The 25,621-nt window shown below is 38.1% G+C and overlaps 1 protein-coding gene across 3 annotated transcripts in view; it reads left to right on the top strand.

Annotated features, from left to right (window-relative positions):
• Nucleotides 1-25,621, top strand: part of MLLT3 (MLLT3 super elongation complex subunit) — a 145,298-nt gene that overhangs the window by 102,968 nt on the left and 16,709 nt on the right. For all 3 annotated transcript variants that reach the window (XM_064502491.1, XM_064502489.1, XM_064502490.1), the window contains 3 exons: nt 997-1,602; nt 20,111-20,189; nt 24,944-25,076. In XM_064502491.1, the coding sequence (XP_064358561.1) occupies nt 997-1,602; nt 20,111-20,189; nt 24,944-25,076 (818 nt within the window). The remainder of the gene's footprint in view (nt 1-996; nt 1,603-20,110; nt 20,190-24,943; nt 25,077-25,621) is intronic.

Raw genomic sequence — 25,621 nt, 5'->3', positions numbered from 1 at the left:
ATTTTTGGAGGAAGTTACTACATAGGTTTAGTATTTAGTCAGGCTACTAGGTATTTTTGAGATGCTGAGCAGCCACTGCAAGCAGTTTCAATGGAATTGGGTGGTGCTCGGGGTATTTTATCCTTTGAAAATTCAATGAAGGCACACTGAGGATCAGAGAACATGAAGGTTAATTCTCAGAAGAAAGGATCCCGTAAAACCTGCCCCAAATAGTTCAGTTCCCTTGTTGCCAATTCTAGTTACAAATCACTATTTTCCCTCTCTTTAATCTTTAACATTTTACCAGAGAAATAACTGAGCAAGGAGTGATACTGTTCTGCTCTTTCTGCTTTTGCATATCTTCAGGATGTTTGTCATCATGCCCTCAGGAAACCCTTTTCACCTCTAACAGTTGAATTAAAACATGTAATGAAATAGTCAGAATAGAAAGCAGCAAGGGATGGGCGGTGCGGGGGAGGAAAGCTTTTTCAGCAGAGGAAGTTTTCTCAGTAAAGAGATGCTGGTTCTTGAGATGTATCAATCAAGTTCTCCATAGCTGGACTGGACCCAGAGTTGTCACTGTGAATGAGGAACAAGGTCGTGGCTGAGAAGTCAGGCTTTGCCTGAAATTAAATGTTTTGCCCTAATCCTGAACTAATTGTCTCTGGCAGTATGTAGGTTCCTGTGCTGATCTTTTCTTACAATTTTTTTTCCTTCTGATTATTTAATAGACATCGATTAACATTTCCTAAACTAAGTCATGTTTGGTTCTTAAGATACAAATCAATCCTTTTCTTGGAAACATGGACAAACAATGGTAGCTGCTCGTGTTCCACTGCTTTGCAACAGATGAGCTGACCACAATGATGGCTTGTGTATCGTGTGTTTTGGTTATTATAGAATCATTTGCAGTTTCTAGTCCAGGTTTTTAATTTTAATACTGGTTCCATATTGTGCCTTGGAGTTTTTTGTTGTTTTGATTGTTGCTAAGTAAAGTTTTATGTCCCCTTTTTGCAGGACCCAACTAAGACTATTAACACAAGTAGCAGCAGCAGTAGTAACAGTTTTTCAAAGCCCCATAAGTTAATAAAGGAGCACAAGGAAAAATCTTCTAAAGACTCAAAAGAACATAAAAGTGCCTTCAAAGAACCTTCCAGGGAACACAACAAATCTTCCAAAGAATCCTCTAAGAAACCCAAAGAAAACAAACCACTGAAAGATGAAAAAATAGTTCCTAAGATGGCCTTCAAGGAACCCAAACCCATGTCCAAGGAGCCAAAATCTGAAAATACTCCCATCCTTACCATAACCAGTGGTCAGCAGCAAGAAAAGAAGGCCCCTACAAAAAGGCCCTCTGTTGTGGATTCTGATGAACTTTCTGCCAAAAAAAGAAAAAAAAGTAGCTCAGAGTCTTTATTTAAAAGTTTTTCTAGTGCTCCACCACTGATTCTTACTTGTTCAGCTGACAAAAAACAAGCAAAGGATAGATCTCAACTCAAGATGGGGAAAGTCAAAATAGAAAATGATACACTGGAAAAGAAGACGTCTACTCTTCCACCTTTTGATGATATTGTGGATCCCAATGATTCTGATATGGAGGAAAATGTATCCTCCAAATCTGAAGTAAGTGATGTTTGCTTTTTCTTCATATGCACTGAGTATTCCCAGTCCTTGGGATTGTGTATCATATTTGTATTTTCCTTTCCCCTTCTCCTGTATACTGGCAAATTGTTCATGCTCAACCATGTTAATTGCTGACTGTTTAAACTTATGCATATTCTGCTTAAATTGTATTGACTGCTCAAGTGTACTTAGTATATAAATCTGTCAAAATTATGACTAGTGAGTGCATGGAAGATGGTTACAAATAATACTGCCCTTTCGATTTTGTTCTTTTTGCATTACATCCTTTTTGTGAGAGTGAAGGAAATCTGTTGAAATGCTTGTATTTCATGCCTTAGGCTTTGTATTCAGGAATTACAGAACTTCGGGAAAGGGTCAAAGTAATTCAGAGTATTCAGTAAATGCAGGCGTGTAAAAAGGGCATACCAGAGTCAAATGAGCTCAATCTTCTGCTAAGAAGGACAGCTCTATAACTGATAAGAACTTGGGGAGAGAGAGAGGGAAGGCCCCAGAGTCTTCACTCTGGTGAGGAAAATCAGTGTAAAATGATCAAGTTACCCAAGAGGAAAATGGATCTTCCATAAAGTTTGCTTTCCTGAAAGTATTTTTCAGCCATGCCTGCTCATCTGTTTCAGGCATAATTTGCTTTTGATGATTAGGATTTTAATTACTCCCTAGGCAGATTTCAGTTTTCAGAAGCATCTTTTATAGACAGATAAATACAGAAGGGGTGGGAAGAGGAGTCTTTTGAAGAGAAGGGGGTTGTTTTGATGCCTTCGTTTATACTTACACGTAGAGGTGGTAAGCGAGAAAGTCTTTTCAACTATGTTTGTTGAATTTTCTCATTTTTCCACTGTTAGTTATGTGCCTCCATTACTGCCACAATATACACAGCCCTATTTAAACTGTCTGGAACGTGCAGTGAATAGCCTGCTGTGGGTAGGCATCAGCATTAGGTGTTTACTTGATAGAAGCTTTTCACACTGGGAGAAAGTCTTTATTTTCTTTCTAAAGTGGCCTTTTAATGACCATTCCCTTAGTGCATGCAAAGCCTGTAAAATGTGGAAGGTATGTGATGGAGCAGGCCCATGTTATAGCATGGCACTGGTGGTAATGTGGTTGGGATGGTGTTTTCAGTCTAAAACCATGTTGCCACTGGCTTCAGTACTTCTAAATAAACTTTCTTTTAAATATGAAAGTTCTCATACTTGTCAGCCTTGGGGTGAATTAATTTTTAATGTCTTAAGAGAGAAGATTCAGCTTCTTTTGAGTTATGTGAGCACTATAAGATTCACCACCTACCCTCAGCATAGCAGGCTAATTACCATAGAGTTCATTTTCAGAGTTTCCCATTTGTTCAGACTGGTCCTGTGAAAAGGCACCTGTACTCCTACTGGCATCATCAGTTCTCCATTCTTCTTGAAAGACAAAAGAATTAAGGAAAGCAACTGCAACATAACAGAAGTTTTACAAATGCAGACACTACAGATGTGTGTGCTACCTAGCAACCTGCAGATAACTGATATGTAAAGGATATGAACAGGTGCTTAGAACTAGATAACACATAATATTAGATATTATTTAGTAGTTAGCATGCCTTTCCCTCTTTGCTGTGATTCTGCAGCCTCTAGCCCATAATCAGTAGTATAATCTGTGCTTCTGTGTGGTTTTCATAGGATGACACAAATCCACTGTCACTGCTGTTTATAACTCATCTGCAGTTGACCTGAGGGACCTAAGGGGTGCATTAATTCTGTACTAAAGCAAAAAAAAAAAAGAAGAAGAAAAGAAAAAAAATCAGAATTTTGTAGTTCTGCAAGCTGCTGTTATGGAGAGAGTAAGGTACCTGACTCCGATAGACAAGCAGAACTTGCTGGTCTGGGCTCTGGTTTATTTGAACCTTGACATCCTGTTTTGTGGAAGAGAGGGGTCTTCAGTGGGAGTGCCAGCATGGTCCATCACACTGTATGAGTGTAAAGGACGTCTGCCACTTTTCTAGTCTTTGGGACTGTACTTATTAGTAATTCAAGCTCAGTATGGCTCAAGTCAGTGCCTGCATACTAGTTAGAAGGTCAATAATATTTTTAGAGAAGTGTATAAAAAGCCTAGAAAACCACCAGATGCCTGTGGATTTGCACAACTGTTAACAGTTTTGGAGAAAGAGCTGGGCAGCCTGGTTAATGAAAGTCTACAGCGTTTCACAGAACATGGGGTCTTCTACATTTCACCAGCTATATATCCGGAGAGCCTAATGAAACCGTGTGACTAAGCAACATAGTATAGGTAATACTGTATGCTGGAAGAAACAATTTGAACTATTTGATTATGTTTGGGTTTCTAAACATTTCAGGAGAAGGCGTACATTTTACAGATAGATCACTGCAGGACATATCCTACATATGTAGTTATGGGAAGAGGAAAAAAGTGAAAGTGTTGCTGCATTGTGTAGAGAGTAATTAAAGTAAAAATAAAAAAAAAAGCTCATGCTATACATGAACCACTTGAATCAGGTCTGTTCATGCTTCATGATATTAACCCACTTTGTTGCCTGAAGCTAGGAAGATATTTCTTCAGTAAGCACGTTCTGGCATAATTACATGCTATAAAATGTAGTCAAATGTCATACCACATACTGTGGTAAGCTTATACTGACGGATATAGTAGCCCTGCTGAACAGAGAATGTACCATTATTTAGGAATATATTCATTAGAAAAGTATCCAGGATTTGTTCCTGAAGTGGCTTTAAAAAGAAAACCACAAAACCAAACTCAGCAAATTTAGCAAACTTGGATTAGATATTACAAATCAGTTTGCAAATCAGTACCTGAAAGGTAATAGTCATGATACCACAACAAGATCAGTTTTGCGCCAAAGTACATTTTGCTTTGTAATTTAAGTTGCAATTGCAAGATAGCGCAAAGCTATTATGTTATGAATGATGAAATTATGAATAATTTAGCTCAGAATTTTGTGAGGATAATGCTTACTTCACTCCATGTAGTAAGAAATGTTCTCATTCTCAGACATGCATGCCCCTACATGGTGTCTGTTCACCTTCTTGGTATGAGTTCATATACGTATAACATACATGAGAAATTCATAATAATAGGTGTCATCAAACAGAGTGGTCAATAACTGTTGCATAGCTAAGGTTGTGTTGTTCCACCTAGAGTTGTTTTAGTTGTACTTTTATATTTTACAGAAAGTTCACATAGTCAGTGGTTGCACAAAGAACAACTACATTTTGTATGCATTTCTTTTTGAAACAGTCCATGGGGGTAGGAGGGAGACAAGTTAGAATATTTGCCAAGGGTTCTCCCCTTAGCAAATACTCATCGCTTCTGAATTTTTCCCGTTAACTCATTTTTTATGTGTCAGAAGCAAGCTAACAAGTGGGACATCAGCAATCAGTGCTTGCATTATTTTTGAAAATTGGTCCAACAAAGAGCACAGCAGGAGAAATTCAGTAAAGGCTGTGCAAGTTCTTCTGAATATGTTCACCAGAAGCTAAGACTTATTTTAAAAGTTAGTGTCTAGCTATCGGTGGTCACATCGGAGAGCTGCTTTTGGAGCTAGATGTGGTTAGTTATTGTTCTGGTTCCCATGGTGAAGGCTGGGTGCAGTTTTTAAATTTAAGATGACATTCTGAAAAGTCTTCACTGTAAGCAAAACTGCCCAGCATCAAACACAAGTGTAAGTAATTCTGACAGGACCTGATTTGGGGCAGTGTCGCAGCTGTGTTTGGCCCTGCTCCCTGCACTCTAAGCAGTTTTAAAACCATGAGTAGTACTGTCAGCATTAAACCATCTTGGTGGCAGCTTGTTTCTTGGTATGTCACAGGGTCTTCTGAGATACCTGTCAAGTCATGTCTGGCTGCTGATGGCCCCAGGAACTGTTTTATTGGGTAGATGTCGCAGGAAAGCAGTGCTGATATCCCCCTGCTTTCTTCAGATACAGCCCCTGTTCAGCAAATAGAGGTGGGGTGCACCTTTTCAACTAATGGTCTTTAATTTCAGACAGAAAAGCAGTGTGTGCTCAACCCTTCTGAATACTGGCATTGTGCTCTACCTATTTCTGGGCACTCAGACTTGAACTGGCCTTTGCCTTTGTGAGATGGGCAACATACAGGGTTTTTTTTACCCTCTGACCATTGCAATTACTGGAGAGATGGCTTCTTTTCTGTGTGGTAAAGCATATCTGCCAGTGACTAATCCAGCCTCTGAGCTGTCCCTCAAAGCTGAGGTATGAGTACATAGCCAGGTTACCTTACTGTTGCCTCGCAGGCATTTGAGAAAGCCAGACACTCCTCTAATTCCCTGGAGTCAATCCCTACTTTGAGATTCAGATAACATTATAAAATTGCAGTGAGAAATAAAGGAAAGCATGTCTTGCTTAATGATAAACTTTCCGCTCTTGTTTAATAACCTTTTTGTGTATGATTTGAAGGATATTAACATGTATGGTGTTTGCTGTGTAGTGCATTTGATATATTTTAGTGTTTCTAGCTCTGTTTTTCTGATCATTTTGAGTTGCTGGCAAGTCCGACATTTGTCTAAATATTTCTTTGTGCTGTTTTGTTAGTATCACTTTTCACATATGTCAGTGTTTTAAAGTGTGTTGGACTTCAGCATCAGTGGTAGATTTACTGTTCATAACACTATGAGTCTTCAATTTAGAGTCCTAGGACATTTATATGAGCTAGCAGCATTATTCAGGAGGGGCAGTACATTCAGACAGTTAGAAATCCTACACAAACACCAAGGTGTTATCACTTTACTGGCTTTCCTATGGAGTGTATAAAGCAAGGAGGGCATAGAAAGTATGTAAGTTATATGGCTTTAGTAAGGCATAGGAATAACAGCGCAGTCCACTTGAAAACTCCAAAAATTGTACTTTTATTTATTTAAACAGTTTTGAAGGAAAAATTCAGTGAGAGGAGATTTGAGTTAATGCAAGTACCAATTGAGCAGAAATGCTTTGATCTGTGAGAGAGTGAAAGAATACAACTGAATCCCATGTAAATTGTGTGTGTGAGTGTGTGTGTGCGCGCACGTGCACGGGCATATGCACTATCAAATTGTGATTGATCAGGACTGAGGAGTTTCAATTATCAAAAGCAGAGTACTTCAATGGGGCATTTTTCTCTGGAAAAAATGCAAGCTGCTTTATAGGAATGAATATATACTAGTGATCACAATAGAATATGGGTTTATTTTGATAACTGCTTGCATGTCTGGAAGTTCCACCATTAGTACCTTTTTAAAGTAATCCATAAAACGCCACCTTGCATCTGGCATAAGATCTATTAATTCGGCTGCTACGAATATGCAAGAATATTTTGAAAACCCCCATGGTCTTGTAAAACCTCCCAACCCTTATTAGCTAAAAAATCCAGTTTTCTGCCCGGGCTGGAAGCCAAGGAAAGATCTCTGGCAGATAATATTTAGAGTTTGAAATAACAATAGTGAAATAGAGATCCATATGGAATTTTCAAGCACTTGCACAGTTTAAAAAAAATAAATAAAGCGGAGGGGAGCTAGCTTTGAATTCTTTTACTCTCCTGAAACTCGGACGGTGTTAATGTCTTTAATGACTTAGAATACTGAGAATAGAAAACGATTGATACTGTTGATGTTCTTCATTGTATTGGCTAGTCAGGCGGAGCACTGTGAATCTGTGACCTGTCACAGGCTTAGAATCTTTACTTCTTGCTTGATGTTTTTATATGCCATTTCTGCATTTAGTATTATATGTAGTCATGCATGAAGGCTACTGGAAAACCCCATTAGTTGTTGCTGTGGGGTTGTTTGTCCAGAGTGTGCCCATGTTGACCAGGTAACTCAGCAGATGTGAGCAGATTGTATAAATACCTTTTGGTCCAAGAGGCTTTCTTCCAGGTCTGTGCTCAGAGAGAAATAATGGCTGAAGAGAATCAGAAATGGCAGAGGCAGGCAGTAGACACAAGCATGCCATGTGGCCCTCAGGATACACTGTAGTGTTGCACCATTCAGCTGCTATACTGAGCCTATTTTTATTGACTGTTACTATGAAGGGAAGAATGTTTTGGTTTCATTTGCAAAAGCCTGAGTGCATATTAAACTGGTGCATATGTGGTGAGATGAATTGTTGCTGGATAAGGAAGCTGCAAAATCAACACAGTGATTCCACTGTGGTAGCAACTTCTGATGTTAAACAGATAGTGTTTGTTACTGCAGGGCTTTTGGAAATCACTGGGTTACAAAAAAATTGATTTGGAAAGGAAACTGTGGAGAGAAACTGGTGGATGTAGTTAAAAGTCCAGATTACAACTGTAATCTTGTGAATGTCAGGAATGTCACATTCTTGAGGCAAAATCATGAGTATCGCTTTCATTTCCAATTTTGGGCAGTGTCATATTTTTACAAAGAAAACACAGGAATAACATCATATGTTATTAGGCTACTAGTTTATGTTTCACTATTTGACTTTATTTGTAACAGTGGCTATATGCCTTTCAGTGGAACTACTCCTGTGGATAAACTTTACCATTTGCATATGTCCATTTTTGAATTGGGGACTTTATTTTCTATATTTCAGCCCTGGAAAATTTTGTTCACCTGCTAGCCTGCAGCAAGTAAGGTTTTTAGCTGGCCATGTTCAATGCTGATGTTTTCATTATCTTCGTTATTTTGTGGCAAAAGACAGATAGGACTTTGTGGCTGAGCCGGTGAAGTCATGACAATTTTGCGAGGCTGATAGGATTGTAGATGCTGAAGATAGATATTTTATATTAATCATGATCATGTGAGATCTCCTTGAAGCAAATTTCATTGCTTTTAAGCTGCTTTATTTATATGTGTTGTTGTGATCCAGAGAAATGACTGTGTATAATTAACATAAAATCCAACACCTTTTAGTATTTGGCTGAAATAGTTTAACTGTATCCACAATAATTAGATCTGTTGCAGGCTTTTATGTCCATTTATTCTTTATGTGGAACTATGAAATTTATGATTTTTTTGGCAAAAATGACATGTTTTACTTAAGTACCTTTGAAGGTTTGCTGCCAGACTTCCCTTAAAATTTATTAGACTAATTTTCGTAACACTTCCCATTCAGAAGTTTGTAGTCCAGAGCGATAACTGAGCTCAGTTTTCCAGAACACACAGTAAACACATAATTTAATTTTTAGATGTTAAAGAGTGAAGTTTAATTTACAAAGGCAGGAGAAGGGCCGCCTGAACACGGTACCGCATAGTTGGAGCGTATCTCATGGGTGTGCCGAAGGGGTTGTGGGTTCTTGCTGTTCAGAACTGCACCTCACGGGAGCCTCCGGTTGTGCTGAGTGTTTGGCCTTGATGCGGCACCTTGGAAGTTGGGGGGATCCTCCCCAAAGGGTAAGGAAGGATACTTGTGGTGAAACGTTGCATTTCATCCCCAAACTAGGTTATAGTATTACCTGTGCATTGTCATTCTTCCAGTGTATTTACATATGCAGGGTTTGTGGAATAAGTAATGCTGGATTTAATCCAGCTGTGTCTGTTACGTGCTCTCTGTGATTGCCTGTTTCCTCACAACAATGGTGCCCACTCCTTTGTTGGGAAATCAAGGCAGTGCATGTAAAGCAGCAGTTACTGTTTAGAGAAGGCTTCAGCTCTTTAACTAATTCTGACAATAATTTGTGTGTTAGCTGAAGGTAATCTTGCCTCATCGTATAGCCAGTAGAAGAAAAAAATGATGATTTGCTTTAAAAAGTGTTGGTGTGAAGTTTGGTTTAACTCATTGCCCTGTCTTTCAGTAGTGCTGTGATTAGTTAAAATCTGCAGTCTCAGTAGAGCTGATGCTTTTGTTACAAAAAGTTGCTGCAGGATGAGTTTTCTTCAGACTTTTTCCTAAAAACAAAAAAGATGCCCCTGAGTAAAGCATTCAGCTGCTACAGTAAAAATTCTGATAGAGACTAACAGATTTTCAGTTGAAAGCCTCTGACCGTATTTTTGTTGTATGCTAAAGAGACAAAATCTTATCTGACCAGCTGAAGTGCCTTGTCTATGCTGCTTCTGACCTTGAGGTCTCAAGTGGCGTTTTTAGTACTTTTATCTAGGCAGCAGTGTCTCATGCCATTGGATTCCATTGGAGGATGAAAACAATACGGTACATATTACTTTGGTGATCAAACTTACTTGTCATAAGACTGTGTAGCTATGAAAGGCCAAGAAATTTGTTAATTAATGCTGATTTCATCCCCTTGCAAACTACATAATTAGCCTAGCAGGGCGGAGCTGCCTGATTCTGGGAATGTGTGTGTTTTTATTTCTTTCAGTTGTCTTGAGAAATGTTACTGATTTCTGTCATGTATGTCTGGATCTCTGTGAAGGAATTGCTTATTCTGAACCAGTTGTGCTGTAAACCATCTGGCAAAACTGAAGGAAATTATGCTCCATGTTGTAGGAATCAGTGTTTCAAGGCAGCGGAGTTAGATAATATGGAGAAATGGAACAATTTGCACTTGTCTAAATCTGCTTAAATATTCCCAAATTTTGAATCATGACCTCTGGGCAACATCAGAAGAAAATGTTTAAAGGAGACTGATAGTACGTACTGTATCACCAGGAGAGCAGTAATTTTTAGCTGAACTTGACAGGAGCTTTTCTTATGCCTTAACACTGTAAAGAAAGATTCTTCACATATCTGGAGATAATGGATGCCAGGGATAGCAGTAACTGAATTAGTGGCCCTGACATTCATTACTTAAATCACAAAACCATTCATTCTTTAATATCATTGTTGGTGAGGAATGGTGCTTGGGACAGAAGTAAATCAAATAACTTTGCTGTTTTGTCTGAGCTTGTTTTAGGTATTACTATCAGTAATGGGAGGAAATAACACACCAGTCATCCAGAACATTTTTAAGGATTTGAATCATCAACTGAAAAACCGTTATGGTTTGAACCATGATAAGAAAAGAATAAATACGGGTTGTAATTACTTACTTTCTTTTGTTGTATGAATAATTCTTTTCTCTTGTCCATGCTGATTTAATGAGGCTTAGTTAATCTACTGTAACTTTATTCCATGTATTAAAAGGTTGTGGTTTCAAGACACTGCCGGTTGAATTGCATCTTCTCTAAGAGAAAAATGTCATGAATAGGTAGGAATATCAAGCAAAAAAACCATGATCTGAAGATTCTGGGCAAAAACAACTTGGTCTCAAAGATTCACAAGTTCAGGGTGGTGAGCTGCCAGGAAAAAAGCCATTCTTAGTGTTCTCGGTGAGCTAAATTTGCTTTGGCAAAGGACCATTATAAGTAGCTAAATTTTGCAAGTTAGATGTTACAGTTTAAGCCAAAAAAAGCAGTTTGTAGATGTGATAGTTCTACTTGATTTATTAGTGCCATGTGCAGCCTTTTTGACCCTTTGGACACTAAAAGACAAGATTGATTAAGCAGGGTTATAATACCTTTGAAGAAATCCTAATTTAGCCAATATTTTTACAATTTCATAACTTTGGTTACCTGTATTGCTTACATTGAATTGCATTACACTACATTATAATGCTTTGGGTCTAATTTAGCTTAAATATAAACAGAACTGCTAGGTTTTCAAACTGTTTAGAGTTTCCTTTGTTCTGTGGCTTCTTACTACTCATGTAACAATTACATAAGTCTTGTAACTTTTTTTACATGGGAAGAAAATGTTTCCAGTAACAGAAAGCTGATACCATAGTATCAGAAATCTATTTTAAATCTCCAAAGCTGTGTCAAGGAGCTTTAAATGAGTATTTTTTGTGGTAATCAGTAGAAGTATGTATGTAGGCAAAGTAACAGCACACAGATGTGTCAGCCGTAAATGGTAAAAGACCAGTAAGGAGACAGCCATCTGTTTTGTATTTTTTCTCCAAGGCTTAGCATTGCTTAATTCTGTGTGAACATAATGAACAGAATTTTTCTGAAAGCTACTACACAAATACATGATAATATTAGCATAGAGGAGTTTCTTAAGAATGATACTGATAGATGTCTCAGAAATACCATAGGAAAAAATGTGTGTAGCATACTGTTGCCAACCACAGCATCTGAAAATCAAAAACTTAGTCTGCAAAATTGTTATATTGGCTAAAAATTACGAAAATTTGAAAACTGGAGCGCTTTGTTTTTTCTAGAGGCTTGGGGATTTTTTAGGGTACAGGAGAGCTTTCTTTATTTTTCTCTCACTACAGCTTTTCACTGTAACTGGAATGTACAGAAACTTTTTAATTAAAGTTAAGATTTTCACATAATCACCTAAATCCCAGGAATCAAGGTTAAGAAAACAGTAAATATAATGAGACTTGGTGTAAAACTGAGAGAGCTAACAGTGATGACATGGTGAGAACTACACTAGGTCTCTGTATACAGTTTGCTATGATATTTTGGGAAAAAGGTACCTTTGTTCTGGGACATAGGTTCAGGAGCCAGTGATCTACAATAGCAAAGACATTGCATGGAGACTGTGCTGCAGCACTTCAAAAAAAAACCAAAACCAAAAACAAAAAAAAACTGTTGTTTGTTTAGAGATTTAGGACTGTGTTTAGTGGATGAATATGATTTTCACAAATTTCTGCATACTAAAGCTTTAGTGTAGGGTTGTGCTGGGAGGGCTGTACGCAGAGCTTGAACTATATAGGAAGAGACAAAAACTATGGGGTTTTTGCAAAGTCTGTGAGTACTCTTCACCCAGTAATAGAACAGAAAACGTAGACAGATTGAATGAAACTCTCTTTGTTTTTAATACCTAGGCAGAATTTTCTAGTTTTCATCCAGCTGTAAAATCGAGGATTTGTTTTTTCCTAAACACAAGTTTCTGTTTGTTCACAGTTGGCTTCTGAGAGCTTTATCTATGTGATATGTAAATGTGTTTTCAAATGGAAAATGTTAGAAATTGCAAAGTCAAACTCCCAGAAAATCAGCCTCTGAATATTGCCTGTGTCAGCTTAATTTGGCCCTTCTGCATTTACCAGACTACATATGTACAGTCATCATTCTCTCCCCACAGGACTTTGGCACCACTGAGTTTACAAAAATACGTGGTAGTCACTGAACAAGTAATTTATTTAGGATATCTTCACCTTCCGTCAGCAGGCCCCATGCTTTGTTTTTAGCACGTAATTCAGGCTTTGAACAGAATACAAAGCTGTTAACTTCCCCATGCTGTGCTGCTCATGCCGTATTAATTATTTATAAATATTGATGTCTTTTCACGTGCTTCTGGGGAAATGTGGTTCAGATAACTCCAGCCATGAAAGAATGAGAACTCTGTTCTGAATATGTAAGTAATGCTGTCAAAGACAAAGGGTTGTATAAAGTCTTATTGCACAATGCAAAATTGGCACTGAAGTCTAGCTGTGTTATCTGATGTGTACTTCCATCAGTTTGCATTCTGCCTCTTTCAGTATGCTGAGGGCCACACTCATACTCATATGACTGTATTTTTTAGTTTACTTAGATGTTAATTTACTCTGTATCTTGTAGGAGTGGACTTCGTGGAAACCATAGTAGCTTTACGTGAGAAACCATTATCTTTTTTCCTGCAGTTCTCCTGCTTTACTGTGTGTCTTCTAATCTCCTTACCAGTAAGACTGGTGCGGTAAACATACCTATACATGCAACAGCCTCCATTACTGATTCATCTTTTCATTGTGCGGTGTTCTGTGAAGAAAATTTTTTATTTAAATGAGTTAGAAAAGATGCATGCAGAGGAGACTTAACTAAGGCTGATACTTAACTTGAGTATTTTTAAGTTTTTGTGAGTTAGCAGTGTCTCAAATTTATTTTTTAATTATAAACCGAAGACTATATGTAAACATGAAAATATAAAAGGAAAAGGATTTTTTTTCAAAAATAGATATGTATTTCAGTGGGAGGGTCTCTAAAGAAAGGCAAAATCTTGCTTTGTAAGTAATGAATTCAATGAAAACAATTAGTTTTTGTAGTGCTTGCAAAGTTTAATCTGAAGTTAGCATGTAAGTCTAAAAAACAAACAAACAAAAAATCCCTTGCCTTCCTACAGCACCCCAATTTACTACCTACTGGAATAGAGGATGTGGGAGTAACATGAAGTGGGAAGAAAGATCATCCTCAATCTGAAACCAGGATCAAATTCTTTTCTTTTTATTTTCAAGCTGAACTGAATCAAAGATGTGTAGAACAATTTAGGTTCCAAGAGACCTCCAGAGGTTTTTTTTTTTTTTTTTTTTTTTTAGTCCAGCCCTTGCCTGTAACTCGTCTAATTAGATCATGTGGTTCAGGGCTGTGACCAGCTGAGTCTCAAACACCTTTAGTGCTGGACCACTTGCAGCCTTGCTGGGCAACCTGTTGCACTATTTGTCCACCCTCATGCTAAAACTTTTTTTTCCCTAGTATGTCTTCAGGGGTTCCTGTTTTCAAACTTGTGCCCATTGCCTCTTGTCCTATCTTTGTGTACTGCCAAGAAGAGTCTGGTTTGGTCTGCTCTGTATCCTCCCACTAGGTAGTTGTAGATAGCAGTAATGTCTCCCCTTAGCATTAGTCTAAAGCAAGTAATGGTTTTGAAAGAGAAAAAAAAATGCAGAAGGAGAAAATAGGAGTATGGAGGACTCACTGAAGGTGCAGGCAAGGCTAAAGAGATTGCTGAATATACTGTCTTTATACTGCTAAAATAGCTTGAGGCTTCTGGGAAGACCAACGATCCTACAGAAAACTGAGGTTTCTGACATGCGTGTTTGTAGACCTCTGTATTTGGAGAACACAGCTTGAGTTGTTGCTTTTGGGGTTGTGGGGGTTGTCCTTCCCTGCCCTTCTCCAGATTAGTCAGTCTTTGGGTGTTTTCAGGTAAATGCTGAACTCAGGAGCACAAATGATATGCATACTGACACTTGGATAAATAAAATATTCCTCTACTGTATTCTTCTACTTTCCCCTTCCCTTCCCCTGCCGTTTATCTCGGTATGTGGTTGGGGCCCAGAGATACCTAGCTGTTGTCCTTCAGCTCATAATAATTCTAATCACTTAGCTACCTGTAGGATGTTTTGTACATTTCCTACCATTTTTGAAAAAAATCCTGCTTCATCCAGTGCAGTTGTTCAGACCAAATAGCTACAGTGTTTGGTTTAAGGTCTTTTCTGGATGCTAATTGTTAAATTAAGGATGTGTTTTAGATTCCTTACATATTAGTGGCTAGAGCAATTGCAGTGCTTGCATTTAGCCTTTTCACTGAATGTGTCCGTTCTATATACTGAGTCACGTTTTACCGCATTAATAATAAATCTTTATAGTGACAGAAGGAGTTCTCACTCCTGGGGGACTTTTGCTAAAGTTTGTGCTTCTCTTTACGTTTCTGTTTCTAGAGTCATGGGGTTCTGAAGTTACTGGATTTTTTTCTTTTAAGGTAAATACATGTCAGAACTCATGGGGAGAATATAACACATACAGATACTGTAAAACATGAAAAATCAAATATCACTGAAAAGCTCTCAGAAGTGTTCTTTATGTCACCTTACAACCAACTAGTGTTTTTTTTATGCTTTTTTTTTTAATGCGTGGGGTTTTTTTTAATGCATGGGGGGTGGGGGTTATGCATGGATCAATGCCTCTGACTCCTGGACCACATATTCTAACATGGTTTGTTCGTGCCAGTGTATCTATCCCCTTATAATATCACTCTCCCAGACATGGCTGAGCTTTTCACAAGATGGTAGATTGGGTCGATACCTGTTAAGAGCTGCACAGCACTTAGAAGCAGAGATGTTATGTTATGCTTTGGTGGTAGAATATAATGTTAACTAAAGGCATAATGTCTCTAGAATAGCATAGTCAGGACTACATTTATTTTGAGCTTCCTTTAAGCCAGAGATGAGCTGGGCTTACTGGAGCAGCAGTACCTTGCTCAAGTAGTGGGTACAGATTCAACTTAATTATAAAGTACATGTTCCTAAATGCAAATGCATGCAGATGCATAGATTTTAGAGGACATGGTATCTATTAAACCAGTCCTTTAGCAGAGAAAGTGACCTTAGCTATTGATGCAATTAGCTGCCCTCATCATTTATAGTCATCTTTCAGACAGGACTTCTGTATTATTGATGAGGAAGAGGTTATTTGTTAAAGAAATTATACAGCCAGATGCAATAGAAGCTAGTGTACAACACATTTAGCAACTGAACAACTTCTACTTTAGTTTTACATCCCCTTCCTCCCAAAAATCAATCATTTGACATTTCCTGTTTAAATTTTACAGCTCCTTAATTTTAAATTACTATTTTAAATAACTCTTAGTTCTGTAAATGTCACAGTTGTGAATAAATAGTTCTACTTCTGTAAGAAAAGAATTAATTCCAATTCCCTTTTGGTCCCTCTCTTCTTCTATCTCACCGATGAGCTTGCAATCCATAAGCTAACTTTTGTGAATGGTTAAAATGGAATTATTTTATCCCACCTCAGAAGTTAATTTCTGAGGTAGCTGCTTGACAGGAGATGTGGTGGTTTAGAAATGAGGCAGGGCACAGCCAGCTTGATTCAGGCTTATGGCATTATGGAAATGCAAACAGTGTCTTCCCTTATCCATGGCAGACATGGATGCTTGGTAGAGATGAGGTTTTCCTGTCCTTTGAGCTATAGATAGATTGGGTATTCTACTAAAACCTGAGGCGGTGGTAGGTGACAGGGCACATGAGGCAGCCGTAGAAGTTATAAGTACAGGACAAGAGAAGAAGGCTTATCCTGGGGCAACTGGTAGTAGTACTTAACTCTTAGCAGTTTTAAGTTGATAGACTTATCAGCATTTATAGCACAGTGAAAACAGAAATCTGTGGACTGTTGGGCATAAAAATAGGAAATATGTAGACTAGCTGATACGAAGCGGAACATTACTGCAGCATTTTAGTTTTATTTGAGGGAACAATATATAAACTTCCTTTAAAAACAATTCAGGGGAAGGCAAGAAAAGCAGTTGTCACCTACATACAGATGTTTTCTATTTTTTTAATATAAATAAGGACCGTTAAATGATTTTTTTATTTTTGGAAGTAGTTATATGAATCCAAACAATTACGAAATATTACAGAAATGGCCCTGTGATATGTCATGTCATAAGCAGGTTAGTTTGCCTGAATATTGTTTGTACAAAAGTAGTACAAAAAAATTCATGTACTACTTGTAAAAACAAAATAAAAAGTTTGGAATTGATAGAGGCCAAGTCATTTAGAGCTGATCAAAAAGGTACTTTTTCAGGGAAAGCAGGAGCCAAAAAAAAGGCCCCTCTTCTTGCTGAGCAGTTTCAAAACACAGAATCTCTTAACCAACCCTAATAAAGAAGCCAGTGTCTCCTGTGCATCAGTGTGAGAGCAGTAAAATGGAATAGACTGTCTAAGAATGCAATAAATCATATCGGGTCATTGCACTAACAAACCATTTGGGTCTAAACTCTCATTAGCTTGTCTGCAGTAAGAGAAAACTAGTAAAATGGGAAAAGGACACGAGAGGAGCTTTTTGCTAGTACTGTCTTAAGCTTCTATTGTTGAAGGACATCCTTCAGCTAATTTCAGACCCATTAAAAAAAAAAATCTATTTGGTCATTAGTAACCAGTGGATAAGAGCAGAAAGCCCAAGTGAATAAAGCCATAAATACCAAAGTCCTTGGGATAACAGCCTGTAAAATTGTCGAAAAGCATTGCCTAAGTGACAAAAGATGGCCTCTGGTAACAAGAAGTGTCAACCCTGTAGGCACTTACTAATCCATATTCATATATACGAGGCATATTTTTAGTTTCTTCTAAAATGCAAGCCTTTTCTGTTAATAATGTTCCTTCTTATGTTAAAAGCAGCTGTTTCTGCTTTCTTCTGTGCATGTTCTCACCCACTTCTCATAACAGAAAAAGCTAAGTTTAATTTCCAGTAGTTAATACTTTTTAAAATTACTCTAGTCTGTATTTCTTGGAATAAATTTTCAGATAGGGCAGTTGAAGCAAATAATGTAAATGGTTTCCAGGTGTCATTGAGAACCCTTTCTAAAAGGATGTGGATGTCTGCTTCACTGGGATTTCTTAATGTGGCTTTTCAAAATAATTTTGCTAAAGCAGAGTAAAATTTTATCAGGAAGGTATAACTTTATATATGTTCATAGCTATTCCTTCTTGTGATCTTATCTCGCAAACAGTTAATGCTTGGAGAAAATTTTGACACTGAGGAGTTCCATTGGCACTTGTACACCTGATAATATGAATAAGACGAGGCCTTTTTATATTTGTCATTTCTAGCAAACTGGTCCAAAATGTAAGCAGTGAAGTTTTAATAATGTCAAATATCTCTGCATGTCTGCAATGGAGGGGGTAGGGGGGAGGAGGAGGGCAGGGGAAGAAAGACACACGAGAGTTTTAGCAGTTCAAGTATTTTAAATTAACTATTAATAGCCTTTTTGTGTTTGGTGGTTTTTAATGGAATATCAGAATGTACAATGGATTTTCCATAAATTTCAGTTCATGTGGAAATTAATAAAGTATAAAGGAAAAATAAAGTTAATGGAAATCTGAAGAAACCAGTTGTCAGCTAACTATTTTGCTACAAAAAGGAAAGTGACAGATTAACCAGATGTTTAAGAGTAACCTGAAGCAAAAGACTGAAATTAGTTTCCAGAATGGTGATGCCTTTACAGTTTGCATTGACTCTTCTTTATCAGTACAGTCTGTTTTGTGTCACCGTACTTATTTTACAGCTAAAAATCTTACTTTTCCTATGGTTTTGCAGAAGTTGCTGTGAGAAAAATTTTTTTACACAATTTCTTGCTTTTTGGAATAGTGTAAAGTGATGCTGGAGTATCTTTCAAAAAGGTCTGATCCTGTGATACATTACTGTAAGAATTCTGTTTGGTACTCAAATAGGGGTTTTGCTGGTTGTTTGGCTGGAGGTTTCTTGCACAGAGTTGATTCACATGTAAACAAGTTACTATACCTCTACAGTCAAGCCCAGAGGTTTTTTTTGAGAGAGGGGTTGGGCTTGGGGAGGGAGGGGGGGTTGACGGTTGTCTGTAAGAACTAGAATTGGTGTTCATTTGAGTAGAGCAGATGTTAAAGGGTTTTGTTTTGTTTTGTTTTGTTTTTCCTCAGACATCCTCAGAAAAAGTGAAACGTTCTTTTGCCCAAATACGCATCTTTCCATTGTGAGAAAAAGGCGGTAAAAGGCTGTAAATCTGCCTTCTTATTATGAAGGGCAACAATAGATTGATTTGTGGAGACAAGGCAACTTTTGGGCAAGTTAGCTCTGAGCTTTACAGTGGCTCGATATTACTGCTATTGCTCTTGACAAGGATTTAGTAGCAGCTTAATCACAAGGGAAATTTTATAGCCAAGGAGAGTCAGGAAATTTCCATTAGCCTGGATAACATTTTACAGTAAAGCAGTTGTATAAAGTGTAAAGATCAAGCAGATTTTCTTTTTAATAGCAGATTTTAGATCATTACTCCCTACCCCAATTTTCACCATCCCATCTGTGTAGACAATTTTTCTCATTTTATGTTTCCTTATTAGCATTTCCTATAACTATGCAAAAGATTCGTTCCTTGTCTCATATACACGTTTGTGTGCATATGCTTACCAGCACCCACACTTTAAGCCACCAAGCCTAAGAAGCCACAAAAAAAGTATATAGACACAAATATGCAATACGGCAGCAGGAGATAGTAATTCTCAGGACAAGCCTCAAAATGCATAAGCACAATGAGAAAAAATACACAGAATTGTATTTACATAAAATAGTAGGGCTTTCTCAGTAGCTCTATAGACTTTCATAGAGAAATGTATCCTCCTTGAGTAACAGTGAAAAACCAATGTGTAGAACTGTTTAGTAAGTAATGTAAACTAATTTTAACAATTCTATTTTAAAGATTTTGAAATCTGTGGGTTCAGAATAATTTCCTTGTATGATAATGCAATCATTTCCGTTCAGTCACTCTTGTGTAGGGCCTGAAGATGTACAGAAAGTGTCATAACAGAGGGAAATCCAGTAAGAGCAGAAAAATATTTTTTAAATCCGCTCCTTAATACTAATTCTTTCAGTAGGAAGAAAGAAATATTTGGAGGATTTTAAGGCATTTAGCTTGGTCTACTCAGGTCTTTCCCTCTTCTTAGATTCTACTGAACTAGGATTAATTAGGAAAATGTTGCAACTACAGTAAGCCAAGGCTGCAGTATAGCCTTTGGTCCATTTTATGTAAACTTATTTAGGCCCACATCTTGTATAGCCTTAGAAACAAGGCATTGATAGCTTTTTGTGTAGCATACTGACTTTAGGAAAGTGCTGTATGTGACAAGAGGTTGTGTGTATGTGTGTTGTGGGCTTGGCAATTTGTCCACTGTTTGGCTCGCCAACACCTGAAATAAAGATCTCTGAGTATCATTCCGTTCAGCAGGCTTTTTGTTTTGTTTTTTTGACAAAATGCCTAAGACAATAGCTTTCTCTTAAAATACAGTTTTGGGTGCAAGCATTTATTACAATGCTATTTATTTTTGTTTTTTCTTTTAAGTCTGAACAGCCCAGTCCTGCCAGTTCCAGCTCCAGTTCCAGCTCCAGTTTTACACCATCTCAGAACAGCAGACAACAAGGTACTAACAAACCAAAGAAATTGAAAACAACATATAAAATGAAGGGGCCAACAAAAACTAATTGATGGCATCTCATCACCACTTTCCTGCTGCTTTCACAGCCTGAACTAGCTACTATTTCACTTTACACACTTTTCCTCAAGTGTTTACAGATGTAACCATAAGTGCAAAATAGAAGGGGAGAAGATGTGTAGCTGGGAAAAGGGCATGAAGGCTGCTTGTTTTGAGGCAGCAAATATGTGCCAGTTGCTTAGCAGATGCTAGACCCAAAAGAGCTTTCATTTTTGAGGCTGTCATTTTGTGGGATTAAGGAGCATGGCACGTGGCTGCTGTCTGGAGCCCCGCTCAGGTTGGCCTGGCACTCATGGGGAGTACAAGGATGTCTGTTTATGGACCGCTTCAAAGAGCAATGATCTCGAAGTTTGTGGTATTTGGGTCCAAGGCCAGTGAATTCTACGTGAACTGGAAGAAACCTAGCAAGTCAAAGCTGGGGGTCTGTATTATAGAGAAGTTTTAAGAGCATACTGTATTTATGTTAGAAATATGGTGGGAGAAAAAGATGGTTAGACTTTAGGTTGGTATTAAGTTTACATTTTGGCTTTCTGGCTAATAATTATGGTCTACTCAGAACTTAGTAACAAAATAGAAGTTTCTTCTCAGAGAGCCTGCCAAAGCAGGTTTTCTGTAAATCAGTTGAGATTCATTCTACATGAGCTATTAAACTACTTAGTTCCTATTTGGCCTTGTTCCCTGACTTTATGAGACTGTATGACTGATACGTTCTTAATCAGTTTTTGTTTTCTTCTTTAAACCAGGAAGCATTAAAAAAGTAGCTTTTGACTAATTAATACTGCATTTGTTTTATCCGTTTATATTCTCCAAAGATAGTCTTGCTTTTAAGATTATGTAAATGGATTAGGACCTCACACAGATGGTTTGGTTTTTAAAAGATCTAAATATGATGTATATCTGTCACACTGCCTTTCTGGAAGTGATTGGCAATGATTTTCTTCTGTATTCCAACAGCATTGTTCCAGTTGTTGCACCTCTTTAAATTAGGAAAACAGGAGCAGCATGACTGTTGTTCGTGACTGGCTTCAGGAGTTTGATTTATAACTAAGGCTGAACAAAACCCCTTCTTGCCCATTTCTGTATTCATGAAAACCTCATTTGTGATGTGAGCTGCCTGTTACAAGCCAAAAGATTTGGATGCCCCTTCTTGTTTCTGTTACCTTACTTTGGGAGAAAACCAAGCGATTTAATGTTTTCTTCTATATCCAGATATCTAATATCCAGACTGGATCCATTCGTCTCTCCTCGGCCATAAATGAGCATGTCACAGACTGTCTTCCAGTTCTGAACGTTCTTAAGAATAGATGGGAGGTTTTTGCTCTGACATGAACAACTTTGAAATGCAAGTGGCATATACTTGTCCTCTTTCTTGCTGCAATAAATAGCAATTTCTGCTTTCCCAGTTAACTTAATGTGCTGCCAAGTGTATGCATTTTTATATAGTATGGGATGAAGCACAAGGCATTCTGTGGTATGTATATCACAATATTGTGCCCTGGTCAGAACTCATGCTTTATGCCCTAAATAAAAGTTACTTGCAAGGGCTCTTCTTCCTTCACATTCAAAATCCAGTGTTCACTCAAGTGTCAGAAGCACCACAGCACAAACTTTTGCTTACCTCTTTATGTATAAGCATTGGGCTAATGTAAGGTTTGTCAAGTCCTTTTGCCCTCAGAGCTTCCTCTGTGTTTTTTTCCCCTGTATCTTTGCTAAGAACATTTGCTCTTGGGCAACAGCAAGTTTTTGGTGTCTCCTGAACTTCTCTGACCCTTCAGGAGATAACAAATAACTTCTCAAACCCTTAAAGGAATTGTCATGGAGGTTTTTAATTAAATGTTAGTAAGGAATAGAAGATTAACAGTAACATGGCTATCAATGCTAGAGACAAAGACATAAAAATTCATGCTTTACTGATTGTTAAGAAACGCTGATTAAAAGTTAGCTAGCTGGATACGAAGTGCCTGTTCAGGGTCTCAGACCTGGTCCCATGTTCAGTGAAAACATGTCTGAATGACAGGTTGTTTGGTGCCTATGGTGTTGTCAGTGCATCAGGAGTCCATGTTCCTTTTCCTCTAAGAGGAATAAGCCAGCCATCTGCTAAAGATGGGGCTATCTCATTGCCCTAGTATTAGGAGATAAAATGACCCTCTGCAATACTTGGAAAAAAAGAAGCAGGCAAGTGAAAAGAGTTAGCTCAAATCTGGGAAAGCAGGCTGTGTGGGGAGCATGAGGAGTGTATACTGGTTTTCTTTCTATTTAAAAATAAAAGCAAATCAAGGTCTGATGTTTAGAGTAGCTTGCAATCCACTGTCAAAAAAGCTATCAGGTTTAATGTTTTGGTATGTGTTGCAAGACTGGGTATTCATATGTTATACTACATTTCATTAGAAAATTAGTTTTTGTTTATTCTTGCCTGCCATGCCACTGTCCTTTTCCTTTGTTCTTTTCCCATTTAGTTTCATTTCTTGAATAACACTTCCTTTCCTCAGTCTTTCATCTGGTCTTTTCTCTCAATCTCTTCCTCCTCATGGTTTGTGGGGAGGAAAGTCTTCTCAAAAGCTGACTTCAGCCTAATGTGTGGGGCAAGACTTCTGTAGTCTCAGTAGAGACAGAGAAGGACAACTGCCTTCAGTAGGAGTTTGAGAGTGGTTGTTAGTATCTTTGCCCTGTAAGGTAACCTCTCTGTGTCTCTTGTGACTTACAAAGAGTGTCAGGGGATTAGCCTTTCTAGGCTAAAGCTAGCCCTTGTGAATATTCTTCTGTTCCTTCCTTTTATCCCTTTTCAGCCATGGACTCTTCCTCCTTGTATTTCCATTTTAATTCTCTTTTCTAACTTCGTACCTCCATTTGTTTAGCTCCCTGTGCCTTGTCTTTTGTTCTCTGCGCATCCCGATGGTCAAGCTGGCCAGTGAGAGCATATTCCAAAAGATCAGAATAGGCAAATTCTTCTTTCATCCCTGTGCTGATGCTGCTGAGGGTGTCCTCTCCCCTTTTGCTTCAAAGGGAATTAGTTCATTACCGCTCCTATTAAAAGACAAGGAGGAAGCCATTTTCTGAGGGGCAAGGGTTAGATACTCAGTCAAACTGTAGGTTACCATTTGGAAATAGCTGAGCATTGTCTGAGACCCCAAAAGTACCAGAAAAAGGAGGGCAGATCAGTTGCTACTGCTTTAGCTGATCAGCAGTGGTTGTGTGGACAAGAAGTACTTCTGCATGACTCACCTTTCCTTATGGCCTATGCAGGTGTCTGGTCCACCAGGAATTTGCCCAGCAGCACCATCTGGGCTTATTCCAAGTCACCTTTAAGATGTGCAGATAGAGAAAAGAACCCGCTGATAGAACTGCGCCACCTTAACAGAGGTCTTGCGCAGCATTAGTAGTAAGTCATTCACTGAAAACTGGTCAAAAGGCCTGTGACCTGAGCCTCTCTAGATCTGAATTGATCCACCTAACCAACCCTTCCTTCCATGAAGGGAATAGTTGCACTTTTAGGAGTATGGTCCTAATGGAGAGAGATCTAGCTTCTATTCTGGCTATGACTAGGGATGACACTCCTGGACTGTTTCCCCATAAGCAAAGAAGTTGCAAGGTTTGCTTCCCTTTGAAGAGCACTCTGAGGCTTATTCCATTAGTGTTAGTACTTTGAGTTTCCTGAACTGAAGGAATTACAGAACCCTAATAGTAATCACTGTTTCTGTAGCCATCACTTGCTTTTGCATGTTGCTTCTTATGTTCTCAGTTGTGGTATACTTCAGAATTAAACGTCCTGTGGCATCCTTCTTGCTTACTTCACTCTTCTAAGCTGCTTTTGCCCATTCTTCTTTTAAGCAACTGTATTGTTTTACATGTTACAGATATGTTAAACATGCTGCTTTTTCTGTAACTACCTTTTAAACCAAAGTAAATTGAATAATATCAAACCAGAATCCTAAACTGAATTGAATACAGTTTTATGGGCAAGTCAAGCTTCATATCTTATATTAATTCAAGAAAAAAGATAGGATGACATTCCATGGAATTGACATACTTTTTACATATGAACACTGCCAAAATGCCTATTTGACCTGAAATTGACCTTGAAATAAGCAGAACAGCTAAATCTAAATAGATCAAAAACAGGCAGACGAAGACTGCCTTGGCCAGAAGTTACAATCAGAATAACTTATTAGACTTTGTTTTTCAATATGTGGATTAACCTAACAAATGTACTATTACCAATATGTCCCAGTCGATCTTTACTGGCATATAAATATCCTTTTAGAAAGCAAGAAATGTTAAAGCCTGTCAAAGTAAAAGAATCTTACTTCTATTAGTAGTATAGAAACACTCAATTTTTCCTAAATTAAAACATGCACAGGGAATATTTGGCACAAAAATATTTTACGTACTTCAGCTGTTTTTCAGGGGGCCAATCCTGAAAACACTTGAACATGTGAGTCACTTCGTTGTCATGAGTAAGTCTATTAAAGTTGACAGAGCTGCTCATGTGAGTAAATGATTTATGGATAAGTGCCTGCAGCAAAAGCCCCCAGTGCATTACTTCATTTTTTAACGTTTAAGACTCTCCCCTCCCAATACTATGTTGGGAGGGTACTTTTTAACATCTGTGAAGCTTGGTGATTTGTCTTGAACACTGCAAAGTGAGCTTAGTTTGTGTGTATTTTATTGTTTCTGTTGCACAGGTCCATTGCGGTCTATAATGAAAGATCTGCATTCAGATGATAATGAAGATGAATCAGATGAAGCAGATGAGAGTGACAATGATTCTGAGTTGGAGAGACCTGTAAATACACGTGGAGGAAACAGAAGTCGCAGGTGAGTCTCTTAGGATGGCAAATAGCCTGATGGCCAAGATGTTGTGCCTGCTAGTAAGTAGATGGGGTTTAATGTTCTCACACAGTGCTGAGAAACAAACAGCCAGAGAAATCAGACCCCGTTTCTAAAAAGTATACATATAAAAGTGCCTTTTCTGAAAACTGGGGGACCTAGGCATTCCCAATGCAAGCTATTTGTATGCTAAACCTCATTGTTACAGTGGTGTTATAGTGTGTTCGTCTGACTTACCTTGGTCTCATGCCATTGTGACTTCAGGAACTAGTAGAGAAGGAACTAGAAGAGAAGGCCAAGCAAGCATCAGTCACAGAAATTATAGTTTTAAACATTCTGTTTCCTAATTGCAGCCTTAATAGGGCATTTCAAAATTCAGCTGTTCTTCAGGCAGTTTGAAGCTGTGTTTGAATGTTGTTGAAAGTTATGGAAAACCTGAAACACAGACTTTCTCAAACCTTTTCATAGTGGGTCCTTTATCTGATCCATGGGGTTCTGCTTGTTTCTAACCTTTGTGAGCTCATGACACCCGA

Source organism: Dromaius novaehollandiae, chromosome Z, assembly GCF_036370855.1.
Source record: "Dromaius novaehollandiae isolate bDroNov1 chromosome Z, bDroNov1.hap1, whole genome shotgun sequence".
Taxonomy (NCBI): domain Eukaryota; kingdom Metazoa; phylum Chordata; class Aves; order Casuariiformes; family Dromaiidae; genus Dromaius; species Dromaius novaehollandiae.
Note: the sequence above shows the minus strand (reverse complement) of the source record. Positions and strands in the feature narration are given on the sequence as shown.